General features: G+C 43.3%; 1 protein-coding gene across 1 annotated transcript in view; it reads right to left on the minus strand.

The window, feature by feature from the left end:
- Window positions 1-413: 413 nt before the first annotated feature.
- The window catches only part of SETBP1 (SET binding protein 1), a 153,850-nt gene continuing 135,166 nt past the window's right edge, over window positions 414-19,097 (minus strand). The window contains exons 4-5 of the mRNA XM_069963249.1: window positions 14,108-14,266; window positions 414-2,829 (exon numbers count right to left, since the gene is read on the minus strand). Coding sequence (XP_069819350.1) covers window positions 2,351-2,829; window positions 14,108-14,266 — 638 coding nt within the window. The 3' untranslated portion in view covers window positions 414-2,350. The remainder of the gene's footprint in view (window positions 2,830-14,107; window positions 14,267-19,097) is intronic.

Raw genomic sequence — 19,097 nt, forward strand, 5'->3', positions numbered from 1 at the left:
GTTAAGCAAAACCCTAAATGCAATAACACTGTTTGAACCTATTTTAACTCATTAGCATGCTTATTATATACAGTTAACAAAAACTTTCCTTTGTACTCTGCAATGGGTTTACTGGCATATATTAAACTTTGAAGCAAAAAAATGTGTGACGAAGTCTACATGCTAACACACATTGGTAAAAAACACCTAAAAAAGACACATATCCTAAAAAAAAATTACAGCTATATGAGCAATTGTGGGGCCTCTGTAGTGCATACATGGTAACCAAATTGGTCCTGGAGAAAAAAAAAATGTAAAAAATTACACGGATGATATCAAGTTGTTGGAACCAAATTTTTGAAATTATCAATTGTCGATAGTCTTGCACCTGAGATTGAGAAGCCACCTGTATCACAAGTGAAATCTATTTTCTCAAAAAATATTCACTATGGAACTGGTCATGCCATGAGTTATTAAATTCTAGGTAATCTATGTGGCCCTGAGGGCTTCTGTACATTATTATTATTGTTATGGCTTTCAACATGGCCCAAGAAAGTGTATGACTAAGAATTCAAGATGTACATGAAGAAGCTGATCGTTCCTCAACACTTTAATGAAGCAACAAACTCCTTCAAAGTGTTTCGAAGGTAAAGTCGTGATCTCGCTCTTGGTTTACATTATGACTCAAGCAATTAGAAATTGGTTAAATTTCCATTATAGACAAGTGTCTCCCGTTCCTTTAATATTTAACATTATTTTAAAAAGAAAAAGTTAAATCTGGCAGTATTTTTGCCCTAAAATCTATAAATGCCCCATAGAAACTAAAATTTCTAAAATAAAATTAAAATTTTTCCAGCACTGGATTCATTTCCAGGGCAGAAGTAGGTTGAATTTTTTTTTTTATATATATAAATTATGTCAGTTAAAACTGCAAAAAATAAAATAAAATAAAAATTTAGAATTCATTTTAAGTGCAATTTTTTTTAACGGATATAAAGATAATCTTATAATTTTAGTAATTGTTTAAAGAACAAACTAAAGTTTTAAGATCCTACTTTGTTTATAATAAAGTACTGTAATTTATGATTGATGAGGCATACTGGGACTCTCGAAGAGCCATAGTACTTTCTATACAGTGTGCCTCCTACCATCTAATCCAGAATTAATTCAATCAGTTTTGGTTCGAGAGCCATAATCTAGATGATTTTTTATTGTTTTTGTTTTCTTGGGCCTTAAATCAGCTGCTACGTTTCAGATTGGACTAATGGACCAATAGACAGACTTAAAGTCACAGTCAGTTTGCAATCATGCAGACTGAAAAAAAGTTTATAATTACATTATGTACAACAGAAAAAAAAATACTTTATTAAGGCAACCACAATTGGAGTTCCTCCTTCCCAAAGTGGCTTAAAGTGTGAACAATTGCAGTTATGATATCCTATAGTTTTAAGATAAGAACACTTGCTCCACTGTAACAACTATCAGTAAGTCTGTGATCATTCTAGTAGTTATTCAGGTATACAGCCTTTTCGGTAATTGCTTAAAATCAAAAATATACATTACTTTATGAAAATTTGTTGGCAACACACTGCACCTGTTGGGTATGACAGTGCCATGTATTGTGGTTAAGGTGCAATATATGAGTACTGCCAAAAGGGGGGAGTCTGCAGCCTCCAAAAACTAAAGCTGACCTCTATGTGTATTAAACTCCATCCAGGTTTGATAGGGGGAACAAATTCTAAAAATAGAAGAAATTTAGATTTTTTTTTCTATTCCTTATGGTGCTTAGCCAGTCTCCAAAGGCTCATAAAAATGCACTAAAGTGAACCCATACTTAAAGTAATGAAAGGGCTGAGATATGGATGGGATGCGTATCTACATAAATCGTAAAGAAGACCATGGCAAAAAATGTTTTACACATTCATTTCCAAAATTTCATTATGGTGAAGAAATGAGGGGGGAAAAAATAATATACCATCCTGTTGATACCCCCCCCCCCACCACCAATACTCGCCATGTCTATTACCAGAAATCTCTTGTACTGCTATTGATATTTTACAGAACCTTCTGTTGGGTTCTGGAATGGAGGAGAATATATCATTACCCTGAAATAAAAAGTACATTGTCTAAATATACAACACAGGTTGACTTTTTTTCACAATTACATAGGGTATAGCATGAAGGTACAAATGTGAAATCTAGTGCTAAAAGATTTGTACTTTAGCTGTAGTACAAAGCAGTCGTATTGTAATGTTAGATAAAGGAAGGGGGGGTGGGGCAAAAAAGAAAATGCTGCAACCATTCATGGGGATCAACCCTTAACATCAATTGTCGGCCTGATTATCAAATTAAACATCAGTCTGTAGTGATCTCAGGGGTTATTTTCAGATTCCCCTCGTCTTTTCCTGTGTCTTTTTGTCTTCACCACCTCCTCCTCCATGAATTTCCTCTTTCCGTTTCTTGGCCCTCGAGAATTTTGTGTTTCTCTTGCCATATGAATGACTGCTTCGATGGTGTCCATGACTGTGTCTTGTTTTTTTCCCTCTGGTTCCTGCGAGTGGAACTTTTGACCTCGTTTGTTGGGGAGGTCAACACATTTCTCCAGAACAGGCATTTGGTCTCTAGAGTCATCGTCAAACAAGACCGGTTGCTTTCTTGGGCGACCTCTCCTCTTCTTCACAAAGTTATTGCCAGTCTTGGATTGTCTCTGTAACCTCTTGGCCTTTAGAATTTTGTTCACATGATCCATGTTCTTTTTGGTGGACAGAATTTTGTTGTAGTTGCACATTTTCCTCACTTCGCCCTGGATCGCTTCAATCTCACATCTCTTGAAACGATTTCGGAGTGAGGCTGTAGAGAAAAAACAAAGGCAGATTTTTATTTGAGTTTGATGATGGCCTCAGTATGATTGATGGCCTACTCTCAGTAGAGGCCATCAATCGCCGATGAGTAAGGAGCAGACACCTATTATACCCACACTACATATTGAATAGGGCCAAAAGCAGTTGGCTCCCTTCACTGTGTAGTGGTTGTGCCTCATTACTGCAGCTCAACTTCCATTCAAGTGAATGTGAGCTGAGCTGTAGTAACCAAGCCCAGTCACTATGAAGTGATTACAGCCAACTGCTTCTAGCTCTGTTTAACTGTTTAATTCAGGTGCCCAATGGTGGACATCTAGTCAATACCTTGTCAATATATTTGATGGTTATGTTTTATTCCAGAAACAGCACCACTCTTGGTTTCTATGGGGGTATTGCAAGTCAATTGCATTGAAAAGAATGCACCTAAGTTGTAATACTACACACAACCTAAAGACAGATGCAGCACTGTTTTTGGAAAAAAGCTTTTTTTTTTTTTTTTTTAATCCTGGACAATCTTTAAGGGGGAGTTTAATAAGAGACAACTCCTTTCAGGCTTCCTGCTTCCAAGGTATACTGTCAGCCCCCTTTACTGTGTGCCAGTTTGTGTGGTGCACAGTGTTACCTAGGTGGGTGTTCACAGCAGTTAGACCCCCTTTTCCCAGGAGGCGAAATTGTTGTGAAGCCCCTGCCTAGGTGACACTGTCTACCAATGAAATTAAGTGATATTAGAGCAGAAAAAAATACATACTTTTATACCGGTATATATCGAATGTGAAAGAGCTAAACTTGTTGCCGGTGTGGTAAACATGAAGTAAAGGGGGCCGCAGTACTACTTTAAGCTAAGACACCTGATGTCTTCCCAGTCCTTGGGGAAGGAGGAGAGTTCCCGGGGACCGCCTGGAATTCAGGGATTCAGCCTATTACCTAGGCTGAATCTCGGAATTCCAGGGGGTCCCCTGGCATACTCCTCCTTCTGCATGGACCGTGAAGACATCAGCAATCTAATGCGGAAGGTTCGGGTATGTTCGAGTTCGATCGAACCTAGGATTTTCCGAGGTTCGGTCAACTTTAGTCCTGAGAAGTAGTTACCATTCTGTGATGTCTATATGCCCTTCATGAGACAACCCTCTTTAAAAACCACTGTTACGGGGGGCGGAGTTTGACCGCACACCAGAGCAGACGCATGTGAACCTCGCTCCGTCTGCCTGTGCAGGAGAACTGCCATTAAGAGCCTCTCTACAGCACCTAAAATGAGCAAGGTTGGCAGAGATCTATTCAGGCAACCTCACTGCACTCCAGGAAAGAAAAGAAGACAGGGCAATCTTACAAATTTCATGAGAAAGAACACACGCTCCCCTGCCACACCATTCAAGATGGTGCCCGTCACTGTCTCACAGCAAGGTAACGCTGAAGATTCAGAACATGGGAGTGTCGCAGATAGTGATCAGGGCGAACCACTTACCACGTCCTTCTTGAAATCCTTCATGAAGAAGACGCTCACTCAAGCCCTTAAACCGGTCCAATCCGAGCTAGCGGACATCAAGTCTGAGGTACGAGCAGTGGGGTTCAGAGTAGAGGCACTTGAGAACTCCGTCTAAGAGGTTACCGCGCATGCAGCCGCCATGGCGGCAAACCTCCACGATCACACTGACCTGATCAATACAGCCTTAACTCTCCTGGAAGACCAGGAAAATAGAAGTAGGCGCAAAAATGTGCGATTCAAGGGACTTCCTGAATCCTGGTCCAGCGACGCCCTACCCAAAATAGCCAAAGATATATTTACTGACTTACTAGGCTCAGACAGAGCTGATGCCATAATTATTGAGCGGATCCACCGGGCAATCAGACCTAAGCCCAGGAATACTGATCCCCCAAGGGACGTCATATGTGGCCTACTGTCCTTTGTGGACACAGCCGCCATTTTAGATGCAGCGAGAGACAAACGTCCCATCCGCTACGCAGACGCTGAAATAGCGATATACCAAGACATTGCGCCTTCCACGCTGGCTAAGCGGAGAATTATGCGTCCCCTCCTCCAGCTTCTAAGGGACAATAACCTACAATATGCCTGGCTGTACCCTTTCGGAATCGCTGTCATTAGGAACGGGAGGAGAATTGCCATACACACCGGAGGACTTAGCCGATGCTTGGCCTAACTTGGGCCTTCAACCCGTTGATGTCCCCTCGGGGATGCCCTATTCTCCAACTGACCCCCTACCGGTTCTACCCGCCTTCACTCCGTGGACCGCATCCTCCAAACCGAAACAACCCAAACTCAAGAAGACCCCCTCCAAACAATCATCCCACCCCATCTGAAGGGACGCTCTCCGCCATCGCTCACACCAGGGCAGTGGATGGCCTTTCCTGATCTGACTGAGCCATTATAATGCATTAGTTCTAGACTGCATAATGGCCCACTGAGACCTGAAGTTTTAAGTTTTAACTTACAACCTGTTTTTCTTATTTTCTGCTGAAAATGTACCCCCTCTGCACACCAGTTATCGCCTGACAGGCCTGCCCACACCATAGATCCTTTCACTGCTCATCGTTGCAAATAATTGAGCTTCATTTTGCTCACTACAGCACATAAAGCTGCCTTATCACAACGACACTCTCACTCCTCTATTGAAGCAGGCCTGTCACCGCGATAGATATTTAAGGGGACCTATGTTTTCTCTTTATTTCTCTCACTATGTTCCCTCTCATGAATGTTCACTCTCCCTATCTGAGAAATCTTATATCAGACTGCTGAAACCGCCACGCAACTACCCCCTTTCCCCCACACCCTTTTCCACCCCTTTATCTCCCCCTTACTTCTACCTATACAACGACCCCTCCCCCCTACCTCTACCTCACCCTGCCAATCAGCAGTTCTCCTGGCACATACCCGGCACATACCCAGCGGTTAGTTAGTTTTCTCGTAATCCACCTCCAGAATCACCCCTTCCCCACGGGATCCAGCATTGCCCTGTTAAGAATGCTAGGATCCTATTGAGCCTCAATTCAAACAGCATTATAACTGTTCACTTCCAATTACACGAAGAAGGCATTGTACATAAGTAGCTTCCTCTCCCTTCTCTCTACACCCCCCCTACTCCCTCCTGCACTTGCTATCCTGCCTTCTACCCCTATCTCCACCCTTCGCCCTCCCACCCGCTCCCTCCTTCCTTGTCTGTCTTGTCTTACCTGACCTCCCCCCATCCCTCCCCCTCCACATTCCACCTTATATCTTCCTAAACCCAGCTTACTCTCAATCCTAACCCCTCCCCCCCTCCCTCCTCCCATACCTCTTCATATCCTTATCCTTTGGACTCTTAGGTGGTGGGCTCTCCCGAGCCTAATATGACGGACCTCACTGCAACCTCTCTCAACGTCAAAGGGTTCAACAGCCCTAATAAGCGTCAGCATGTATTCTCAATACTTCGCAAAATTAAATCTTCTATTCTTTTCCTACAGGAGACTCATTTCAAACAGAGGAAGATACCTAAACTACCGGTCAGGCACTTCTCCACATGGCATCACTCCTGTCACCCTACCTCGGCCTCCAAGGGGGTCACGATCGCCCTACATAAATCGATTCCTCATAAGATCCTCCAGCAGCACACAGACGCAGACGGCAGAGTCCTGTTCTTAAGGGTAACTATTGCTTCCACTACATACACACTAGCCAACATATATGCCCCTAACACTGGTCAAATTGCATGGCTTTCAAAAGTCCTAGACGACCTAAAACTATTCGCACAAGGCTCAGTCATACTGGGTGGCGACTTTAACGTGACCTTCAACCCACTCTTAGACGCATCCACCAAGCACTCAGCAATCTCCTTTGCTGCTCTCAACAGGCTTCAAACGAAGCTGCAGAAGCTGGATCTTATAGACACATGGAGACTCCATCACCCAGATGAACGGGACTACACGTTTCACTTTGGAATACACAACTCGTATCAGAGACTGGATTATATCTTAGCCAGCAGATCCATAGTTGCCTCTCTCACCGAGGCAACTATAGGATCAATAACGGTCTCTGATCACGTGCCGGTTACGGCAACCTTCCTGCTTTCCCAACTCCCCCCAAAAGAGTGGAGATGGAGATTAAATGAGTCCATACTCGACTCTACCTCAATCAGGGAAGAGGTATCTAAACAACTTGGAGAATATTTCTCCACCAATACTACACAAGGATACTCCATACCCCATGATATGGGAAGCGCACAAAGCCTTTGCACGCAGCATCTTCATAGCAATAGGCTCCAGAGTAAAAAAAGAACGCCAAAAGGAGGTTGACTCTACTTTAGCACAAATCTCCACCATAGAAAAACTTCACAAACGCTCCCAGTTAAGCTCAATGCTCTCTGAGCTTAAGGCGCTGCGAGAATGACTCAAAAACCTCCTATATACCAAATCAGCCAAATCTTTCCTACATTATCGCCATTCACTATACGCCCATGGGAATAAAGGGGGAAGGATCATGTCTTCGCTTATAAGAAAAGGCCAAAGACAAAACACAGATCCACTCTATAACAGACCACTCGGGCACCAAACACACCATGACGCTCAAAATAGCAGAAGCTTTTCAAAACTTCTATTCTGAACTATACAATCTATCTGCATTGGAAGATCTACCCCCCCCCCCCCCCCCCACCACCACACACACACACACTCAGCCAGACAACCCCTCATAGACAAATTCCTCATGACAATCTCAATCTCCAAAATAATCAAGAGCTTCCCTCCTGGGAAAAGCCCTGGCCCAGACGGGCTTTCCCTATTATATTACAAAAAATTCTCCGACACGTTGCTCCCCCACCTCACCGCTACTTGCAGCGCTCTCTTACGTGGGGACAAGTGGCCAAAACAGACACAGGAGGCACATGTATACGGCAGAGAGGGACGTAATAACATGGCAAAACTCTTTCAGGCTATTCACAGCGGCAATTCACTCAAACTGTCGTCCGTCCTTCTCGGCATTGATGCCGAGAAGGCATTTGACAGAGTAGACTGGCTTTATATGAAATCTACACTAGAAAAATTTGGCTTCCCTCCTCTCTTTGTTTCCGCCATTTTCTCACTCTATGACCAACCACATGCCAGACTGAAAATTAATGACTCTCTCTCCCCTCCCTTCCACATATCAAACGGCACTAGACAGGGCTGCCCCCTCTCCCCCACCCTATTCATACTGGTAGTGGAAACCCTTCTACAAAAGATAAGGCAAGACCCTCTCATCTCGGGCATTAGGATACACGGTCCTGAAAGGAAGGTCCTTGCCTTCGCAGATGACCTTCTCTTCCTTGTCTCAGATCCCCTACACTCCCTCCCTCGCATTGAAAACACCCTCCTAGACCTTTGCGCTGTCTCTAACTTTAAAGTAAATTTTTCCAAATCTGAACTCATGAGTATACACACACCCCCAGTACTCAAATCCCAAATCCAGATTATCTCCCCTTTCTCCTGGACCACTCATGCGATAAAATATCTAGGAATAAGGATATCATCAAACCTACCTGATCTATATCAACTAAATTATATTCCCATCCTAACGGAAATCACATCTCTTCTTAAAGAATATGATCTACCTCTTATCTCCTGGCTAGGTAGAAAAAATCTTTTAAAAACCTACATACTCCCTAAACTATTATACATTATGCAAATGGTCCCAATAAAACTCCCGGCCACTCTATTCCACTCGATACGCAGCACGTTCTCCCGCTTTCTCTGGAAGGGCAGGAAACCCAGAACAGCACATATACTCTTAACACAACAGAGACACAAGGGAGGCATTAGCCTTCCAGACGTCGATCCCTACTACAAAGCTATACACCTAAATAACTGGATCAACTTGGCCTTTCCACTACCAGCTAGACATACCTCTACCATCTCTACCGCCTCCCCCTCAGGTCCTGAACTAGCTTCCCCCCAAGAGATCTCTAAGCCCGACCTGTGGTTTCCGTCTAGATCCCCACCACCACATATTAAAGCCCTGCCCACCATAATGGGTACACTGGCTGTTTGGAGGTCCCTATCCCCCTCTCTTATCGGATCCCCCTCACCCATTATGCCAGCAATTTTAAACCCCAAACTTACTGGACAGTCAAAGCCTATATTCCCGGCCATCTGGGACAAACTAGCCCAGACCCCTCTGGACGAAATTGATCTCCACTGACTAAACTCTAAGAGAAGCATCTCTCTGGGATATTTTGAACCCCTGCAATCTGACCTTTCTACACAAAGCACACATCACACAAGCCTTCTCCACACTCCTCAAAGACCGACCTCTACCGAATACAATGTCAGACTTTGAGAAAATCTGTAGAAGCCCTGTTCCTAAATTGAGATCGGTCTTCTCTCTATACCGCCTACTCATTGAACGCGCTCATACTCTTAAACCTGGATATATACTTTCATGGGAGAAAGAGCTACAGCTCACTCTCTCGGATTCAGAGGTAAACACTATCTTACAGCACTCCCATGGCTACTCGCGATGTGTGCTGCTGCAGGAAAATCACTATAAATTGTTATCCAGGTGGTACAAAACCCCTGAATGGCTGTATGCCTATAAACTCTCACCAACAGACAAATGCTGGAGATGCCTTTCCCATAAAGGTTCCCTCGCACACATCTGGTGGCACTGCCCATTAATAGCCTCCTATTGGAAACAAATAGAATCCGCAATCGATACAATTTCTTCCTTTAAACTGACCATTACGGTCAATCTGGTCATCCTTGGGAGGCCAAATCCGCTCTATTCTTCTTCTAGACACAACTTACTCTCACACCTGATAGCCGCTGCAAAATCACTTATCCCTCTCAAGTGGAAATCAACAATCCCTCTGTCTTTCACGGAGTGAACATCTAAGGTGAACCAAATATGTCGCTTTGAGAAACTCTCAAGCTGGGCCAATAGAACCCATGACACCTTCTTAAAGGTCTGGCAGCCTTGGTTGGGGTCGCAGTATTATCTCTCCTGGCTTCCCCACACAGCCACGCCTCCGGCAAGCCCCTCACCTCCACCATCTCCTATTGGCGACGTTTGAGGAGTCAATGAGGAACCGGTCTCGCAATTTTAAACCGCCCACTACCATACTCTGAACCCCTACCTTTTCCCCTCCCCCCCACACCCAATTGTCTCGAGTCTCCCCCTAATTTCCTATCGTGTTTCCCTTCTTCCCCCCCCACACCCCTCCCTCCTCTTCTCCCCCGCCCCTCTCTCCATTTTCTTCCCTGCTATAGATATCGCTTCCCCTGCTTCTTTAAACTGTCACATATCCCCCCTCCCCCCTTTCTTTTTCTTTCTTTCTTTTCTCTTCCCTAGTACCCTGCCATCCTGGTTGGTGTACCCACTTAACATAATAGGGGGCCCCCATCTCCCATGCTCTTTTAGTCTTCACCATGGGTACCAATAATTACCTCCTATCACCTAGTTACTCAGTTATTCCTGCTGTACATTTTGTCATGACTTCTTTAATATGTTTATCTTTTTGCCATGTACAATTTGAAGTCAAGTCATCTCAGTCTTTATGCTCTCCATGGACCATCTAACTTGACTCTTGTTTATTGCTACACTATTTTGAAAAATAAAACAAACAAAAAAAACTGTTACTTTACTTGTAATACCACTCCTGACCACTGGATGTCCTGCTAAGAAAAAACATTGTATGAGCAACACATAGCTCAACAGCATTCCAAGTGGTAGAAATATTTAATGCAGCAATTAAACATTTCGGCGGGTAAAAATCTAGATCTAACTTTCAAAATTATTATGTATATTGGGCCAGTAATTGGTTTTGAACACCGAAAAGTGCTAAAACAACTGGTGGCACTTAAAGGGGTTATCCAGTGTAGAGGCACTTTTTGGGGGGTATCGGGGAGGAGGTGGCTGAAATAAAAGACGTCCACTCACCTCCACGGTTCCAGCGGCGGGTCACTCACCGCGGTGCTCCGGTCCCCGGCAGCTTCCTGGTGTCTGACGCCACCCGAGACGCTACGTCTCAGGGCCTCTCAGCCACCCAGTGAAGGAGGCGGGATCCGTTTGAAGCCCGCTCGGATCCCGCCTCATTCACTGAGTGGCCGAGCGGCCCTGAGATGTAGCGTCTTGGGCGGAGTCAGACACCAGGAAGCGGCCGGGAACCGGAGCGCCGCGATGAGTGACCCGCCGCTGGAACTGGGGAGGTGAGTGGACGTCTTTTATTTCAGCCACCTCCTCCCCGGTCCCCTCCAGAAAGTGCCCCCATGCTGGAGCACACCTTTAAAATGTATACAGCGCTACCACATCCTAGGCTAAAGAGTTGTGGTTGGCTGCTCTATGGAATAAGAAAATCTAGCCAGACTCTCAGCGTCCATGTGTTACAACTACTGCGTCCAGTTAGATTTTAAAAGTTGAAAGCAAAGTTTGTTCCTAATTAGTTAAAACTCATTATGCAGTTTATCAGTTTGTTTTGCCTTGGGGCATTCTGAAGAAAAGATCTTATATTCTCGGTAACATCTGGGCTCAGACTGCAGATTTCTTTTCAGTGAAGACGGTTTCAAAGAGATCTTCATTAATTACAGGAAACTCGCAGTGCAGTCCAATTTCCCCATTAACAGTTTCTTGTGTATTTCAACAAATTATCCCAACATCTGGACCACAGAGAAAACCCAAGTTTTTAATTTGCACTCTATATAAGTTTTTTTTTTGTATTTTAAATTCCCCGCATGAATAGTTTTGGATATCTAGAACACGGTCTAGTGACATAAATAGGATAACAAAATGCACAAGTCTCAGTCATGGTTAATCTTAACCCTTTTACGACCTGGGGTCATTGATGCCTCAATGCCCAGGTCGTGATTGGATATCATCTTATGGGATCATAATGATACCATAAGCTGATGTCCGTATCTGTGCCCCCTCTCCTCTGTCCCCTGCCGCTGTTACTATCTTGTATTAGCAGCAGGGGAGAGAGAGGAGGGGGCAGAGCTCACGAGCGCGCGCCCAGCCTTCCCTCCTAAACCCCGATCAGTTCACAGAGCCACGATGGACACCAGAGAGAGAATTCTCCCTCTGTAGAGGGAGAATTCTCTCTCTGGAGCCCTATAGATGCTGCAGTCTTGCTGACTGCAGTATCCATAGGTTTAACGCGCTCCGGTGCTGAGAGTTGCAGCGGGTCCCAGCCTATCACTGATAGCTGGGACCCGCCGGGGATGGCACAGGTGCAGCTTCTACGTCTGTGTCATCCTAGAGCGTTAATTAACGTCGCTGCAGCCTCGGGCATAGGCTGCAGCGACGTTATTTAACAGTGGGCGGCGGGAGGGGGTTAATCCATGCCAACATCGCATCTACTGTTTCACCCTTTGCTTATTATTAAAGGCAACTCTGTATGCACCAGCCCACGCCACCTAAGAGTGATGAGAGCAATTCTTTACCATTTGTATTTTTTAAAATGCGCCCAGTGATCTGGTTAGAGCAAAAAATGATCTGCAGCAGACAAGTCAAACTGCTATGGCCTAAAATGTCTGTGCCCCAGGTCTGTGACGCCTCTCCTTTCTTCCTTCCCCACTCTCCTTATCATTAGGAACGCCCCCACGTAGCATTTCTATTCATCGCTTGTCTAAACTGCACCTGTGTCACTATAGCACAGGTGCAGTTTAGACAAGTGATGAATAAGAGAAATCCTGGCTAGGAGAGTTCCTAATGATGAGGAGGGTGGGGAGGAAGAAAGGAGAGTCATCACAGACCTGGGGCACAGACACTTTAGGCCACGCCAGTTTGGCTTGTCTGCTGCAGATTAAAGATAATGTTTTGCTCTAACCAGAGCACCGGGCGCATTTTAAAAGACACGAACGGTAAGGAAATACTCTCATCAAATGGTTTGGAACTAGTGGTTTGGTGGAGTGGGTTGGTTGAAACAGAGTCACTTTAAGGTATCATAGCGTGTGTATGGTAAAATTACATTGAGTATATTATACCCATATTTAAAGGAGTTTCCAAAATTAGAAAAAAATTGCGTCTTTTTATAAAACAGCGCGCCACACTTTTCTACAGATTGTGCGCGGTACTGCGGCTCTTATTCTCAGCTGCATTACTCATGCATTGGGGCTGTTTTTGGAAGCCAAAGCCAATTTTCTAATATTGTACAGCCCCTTTAATTGTCTTTTGACTGGTTCTGTTTAAAGGGGACATGTGGCCAATCCAAAAAAATGAGATGTTACTATAATTAAACAGCTTAGAGGGCTCTTATATGCCTTCCTGTTCCTGAGATATTTGGGTGAATAGCTTGTCTAACAATTCAGGAAATAGTCAGATGGGCATGCGCCTAATTTTATGTTATGAGTGACATTTGGTGATAGATGTATTTATACAGGCAGGGGCTGTAAATGTTTTACAAAGAGGGGCGTGTGTACCTAAGACACACCCCCTGATTTTAATCACCTGATATTAAGTCCCTTTATTAAAATTAAATTCACTCCCATCTGTCCATTAAATTGTCGGGGTTGGGCCGGTTAGATTTCAACATAGCCATTACCAGCAGTGTCTGGTAATAGTTTTCTCCCCATTCATCATATGCACCCTTATTCATTATTATGCATATTCATTATTTAAAGGAAAACTCTAGCGATTTTTTTTCTTTCAATTTTTTTTTTCCTTTCAAATCAACTGTGTCATAAGGTTATGCAGATTTGTAATTTACTTCAGTTTAAAAATGTCAAGTCTTCCAGTACTTAGCAGCTGCAGTATGTCCTGCAGGAAGTGAGGGATTCCATCCAGTTCGACACAGTGCTCTCTGCTGCAACATCTGTCTGTGTCAGGAACTGGCCAGAGCAGTAGCAATTCCCCATAGAAAACCTCTCCTGCTCTGAAAGGTTCCTGACATGGACAGAGGTGGCAGGAGCGCTGTGTCAGACAGGAAAGAATACACCACTTCCTGCAGGACACACAGCAGCTGATAAGTACTAGAAGACTTAAACAGAAGTAAATTACAAATCTATATAACTTTCTGACACCAGTTCATTTATAAGAAGAGAAAAAACATTTTACCAAAATTCCCCTTTAAATGTATGCAATACCACGTGTAACCAGATGGTGTGCTGTTACATGAGAACAGGTCAATAATAAACATATGTTATGTTTATGTGTAGTACTATAATTTATAGAATATAGTAACATTGAAGGGAAAAAACGGCTTCATTACACAGAACATATTATTTTATGGTTCAATTCTGGATCATGAACTCCAATATGCATGGGGGAATAGTTCAAAATAAACCCCATTACTACCATGACTAATACTGACCTGACTCATTGGATGATGAGAAGAAGGTTAAGAGGGGATTTGGAGGCACAGATGCAGATTCTGCTGCTAGCTTCCTTTTGGTCATACTGTTGGAAGAAGTAGTTTCATTCTTGTTATGCTGAGGCAGCTGATCAGCCTTCTGATGAGCACTTGTTAAACCTGGAAGATAAAAAGGAACAAAAAAAAAAAAAAAGATTCATTAAAATGTGATCAAAAATGTAAATATAGATAAATAAATAATAATAATAATTAAAAAAAAAAAACAATTATACACAAATCAAAGACCAGTTTATACTGACACCTTTTGACCAACTGAAGTACTGCAGTAATAGAACACAAATTTCAGGGAAACCTATATATATATATATATATATCCCCCTTTAAAGAATTAACATTTTTCTTAAAGAACCAGTACAGTCCATTCCTAAATCAGTCTACATTCCCAAGTTTTTTTTCCAAGGTTTCCCTAAAATAACCTACAGATGGAGCCATTCCAATCCTTGTGTATTATGGCATCTGCGCAGTGGATTCACAATCTATCAAAGACAGAGAGTGGAGGCTTCCACAGGGGTCTGTAATGGCTCTTCCTGGTACTTTAGCCGAGACAGAATTATTTATACTAATAATTGAGCCAAAACAGATATATGACGCTCCCGATCCTGCATGACGTATGGACACAATTATCCAAATATTTACATCTAGAGAAGCACTTGTACCTTCATATAAATAGGGCATTTGAACGCCACTTCCCATATTAAATCAACATAAAACCCAGTATATCGTCCCCCTGGTACAAATTATAATAATTCCACCATAACGTTGCTTTTAGGAGACGTCAAAAATTCCAGATAGGTTCTAGCTCTTAACTGAATTCTTACATCCCGATCCGTTATATCCTTCTCTCCCGTGAGTCCCTTCAGCCATGAGATATCATCTATTCAATACACATATTAAGGGCCAGTTACTTGTTACCATGGATATAGATATATGGGATGAAGGTTAAACTACTCAGAAATGAGAATCCCTGGCAGGTTGTGGCTATTACCAGACGTATTATTGACTAGATAAGATGTTAGAGGTCAAAGAGCTTTTTGCAGTCCCTCGAGGGTGAGAAGATATAGAGAAAGAAGGAAAGAAAGACCACTTTGTATCATTAGCGGGGTCAGCTATAAGCCGAGAGAACATGGCGTTCACTATACTGTTTGATCACATATAATGAGACCATCAGTTGTGGACGACGCGTCCAGTATATAAAGCCTATCAAGGAACCAATGTACACAGGAACTTTGATGTTAACCTTCTCCTAGGAGCTACAGATAAACTGACTCGATACTTGTCCGACCTTCATCTTCCAATGAAGAGATCATCACACAATTGTTAGATTACAATCCTCTATCCTAAATCTAAAAATTACCTCTGGTATCATTAGACAACCACCTTTGGAGAAGAGATAGAATGTGACCACCATGACAATGCCTCTGAGGACGCCGTGTATAACCAGGTCCTACATGGTAGTCATCTGGCAACCTTGGCAACGAAAAGCGCATCTGGGCAGATGTTGTAACTTTGGCCAAGGTAGACTTAAGGTCACCAAACACATTTGTCAGACCATACATGCAGAGGTCCCCATAGATTTTAGACTAAAGTTGGCTGAACCCACTGCTGGCAGTATAAGTAATATGGGGGCCCCCAGAGACTGCACCGACAGATGATGTTGGTGCAGATAGGGGGTTGGTGTAATACATTTTTAATGCCCAACCCCTTTGTTCATGGAGGGATGAGCTGGCCCTAAAGCAGATTTACAAGAACGTTTGGTCAGGCCATGTGCATGGGGAGGACAGGAGGGATAATGGACGATCATTCAGATGATACTTATTGAGGACGTATAGACACATTTAGAGAGAAAGATGCCTCCAGAGGAGTCTGCCAGTGGCTTACCCCTAGCTCTTTCCAAGCCGAATGTTCATATGTATGTGGGGAACAAAAGATATACTTGAGGACCAATCAAACATTTGGCCACCATCTATTGAAAATATACAGCCACCTCTAACCTACATATGGAACTAAATGCAGCCATACACTCTGGTGTCAACCAAACTTGCTGTTGGATTTCAACGTACCCAATCCATTTGTTCTCCATTCATATGTAGAGATGATCGAAAAGGGCCTAGGTTCGTATGAACCCAAACCATTGACATTTGACTCCCGCTGCCTTACCGTTCCGTGGGGAAAGTGGAGACAGCCCGAGTACCACCTGAAAAACAGGGATACAACAATAGGCTGTATCCCTGTTTTTCAGGTGGTACTCAGGCTGTCTCCATGTTCCCCACGGAACGGGAAGCCAGCGGGAGTCAAATGCCGATGGTTCGGGTTCATACGAACCTAGGCCCTGTTTGATCATCTCTATTCATATGTTGTCCATGATCTACTCTCTCCCTATTCAGATCACATCACATATGCTTGGCAACCCCAGACATACATGTGTATGTGTGGTGGGAAAGATAGCCATTGGCTGAATATCAACTTATCAGAAAGATTTTTGGAGATAGGGATTAAAACTTAGAACACACAATTTCTATAGAGATGATGTTCTTAAAAGCCTGGAACCCAAAGAAAGGTAGCAGTACTAAGCACTGAGCCGTTGTACTACTCTATATGGAAAATCCAAAGGACCACTATCTTATTGGCCTCTCGTATACCGGATTACTGGAGGGTTGAAGAAGTATTAATAATCCCAATTGTCGTTTTCATTCTAAAATTGTATTTCCTCCTCACGTGCCCACCCCCACCATGACAATTTAAAACAAGATAAGTATATGGATCCTAGAAGAAGTTGTTTTTATGGAAAGATTGACTCAACAATGCTGTTGGAACAGAATGGCAATATAATGGATGTTGCTGAAAGTCTCGATTATTCATTTCATCTCCATTAATCTTGCAGAAACCCGATGATGGATTCTGGTAATAACGCCTGTCACCATAAAGTGCAGGGAAGATGAGGTTTTATTGCAGGGTTGTCATACATTCCTTTGACACAACATGTTTAAAAGGTACGGTGTGAAGGGGAATCTTCCAAAGGATAAGACCACAAAGGAATATATTTCATCATATAGGAAATGGCTACACTGTGGAAGCAATATGGGATCTGATACATACGGCAAAAAAAAAAAAATGACCTTGTCCTCCGGATGGATAATCCTGACAATCATATGTAGGATTTGAAACGTCTTAGCTCCAGAAGAAAGAAATCCATATCATACTAGCAAAGTCTCTCCTGGTATGAGACAGCTCTCCGCCCAAATGAAGAAAGCCAATTTGCAGAGTTTTATCCCATAAGGCACCAATTCAATATAATCCCTGGATCTCTACTAGAGATGGGCAAATCTTGCGCACAACTGGGTTCGTCTGAACCCGAGCATCCAGCCTTCGATTATCAGTGGCAGCAAAAGTTTGATGGAGTCCTACATGGATGCAGCCTATGGCCAATGGCTGTATCCATGTTTTCCAGGCAACCTTAGTGTTGCAACCAACTTCTTCAGCCACTGATAATCAAATGCTGCACATTCAGGTTCAGATGGACCAGAGTATACCCAAGGTACGTTTATCTCTAATCTGTACAATAAGAATTAGTATCACCCTATCCAAGTTGGGCTGTGCCAAAATAAACGATATCACAAATACGAAAAATCTTAATTGTTATCTTGGGTCCCAGAATCTGATCAAGTCTTCTAATTTCTCACTAGAAAAAAAAGGGTTAATCCCATCACCTCCTGCCACCGAGCACCTACTTGTTTTAGTAAATATTTGGGATTCCCGCCCCCGTTAGTCAATCGGATGTGTCCTAAAGGTGCCCATACATTTTATTCTAAAAGACTAAAAGACTCTGGTGATGGGCTTTGCCAAGAGTATAAAGAAGGCCTCTAAATTGTCAATGGAGAGAAGGGTAAGGTGTAATAGATGCTTTTAGTGGGATAAGCCAGCACAAGAGATATAGAGAAACGAGAACTTTCAGCCATACGAAAAATCATTGGGCAATGGAAGAAGGCATCTGGTGTGATGGATCATGATACATCATGTGGCCAGTCGGATGCTTGTGCATCACTTACCTGGGGAAGAAACGGCACCAAGATGCAAGATGGGAAGGGGGCAGTGTGATGGGCAATGTTCTGCTGGAGACCTTGCATCCTGGTATCATGTGGATGATACTGTGACACCGACCACCTACCTAACCATTGTACACACCAAGTCATGACATTGGGACCCCCACTACAGACATTGTTGAGGAATGAGGATCATAAGTGTTGACTTTGTCTCCAAATTCCCCAGATGTCAAGGTGAGCATCTTCTTATTAGAAAAAAAATTCTGATTTATATTAGGCAGATGGTTTTAATGTTACAGCTGAATGATGTATAGGGCACAGACTGACAAGACGCCTTGGCAAGTTCTTGAAGGACATTTCAATCCATGAAAAGATTATAAAAACGTTAAATGGTCGGTATTCGCTCCCTATCATTCCTGATCATCAAAGATTTACTGCAAATAATTAAAGTCTATCGTCTCATCATAAAAGAGTCCGTAATGAACCATTCCTGGCGATGCGTTCGCTCCTCCGTACAAACAGTCTTCATCGCGGCCGCATCTTCATTGTACTTTTTAAGTAGCACGCAGCTTTTAATCTCGAGAGCTCAACATTTTACCTTGTTCACACTAAACCTTCTAAGAAGAGTCATTACATAACTCCCGCCCGCCCCCGTCTCCTTTATGTCAAGCCACTCACTTAGAAGAACGAACACGGTGATGAGAGCTTTGAAACCCTCTCAGGAATTAGATGAGCACCGAGATAGTGATGAACTCCCAGTTAATAAACCCACAAAGCTCATTCCAGCAGACTGATCAATTTCAGTGTATCCAGAGGCACAGCTCCTACCACTGACTCAATTCTCCCAATACTAATAAAAATGAACTTTAACACTGCACAACACGAGAGGC

This window comes from Dendropsophus ebraccatus, chromosome 3 (genome assembly GCF_027789765.1).
Source record: "Dendropsophus ebraccatus isolate aDenEbr1 chromosome 3, aDenEbr1.pat, whole genome shotgun sequence".
Classification (NCBI taxonomy): domain Eukaryota; kingdom Metazoa; phylum Chordata; class Amphibia; order Anura; family Hylidae; genus Dendropsophus; species Dendropsophus ebraccatus.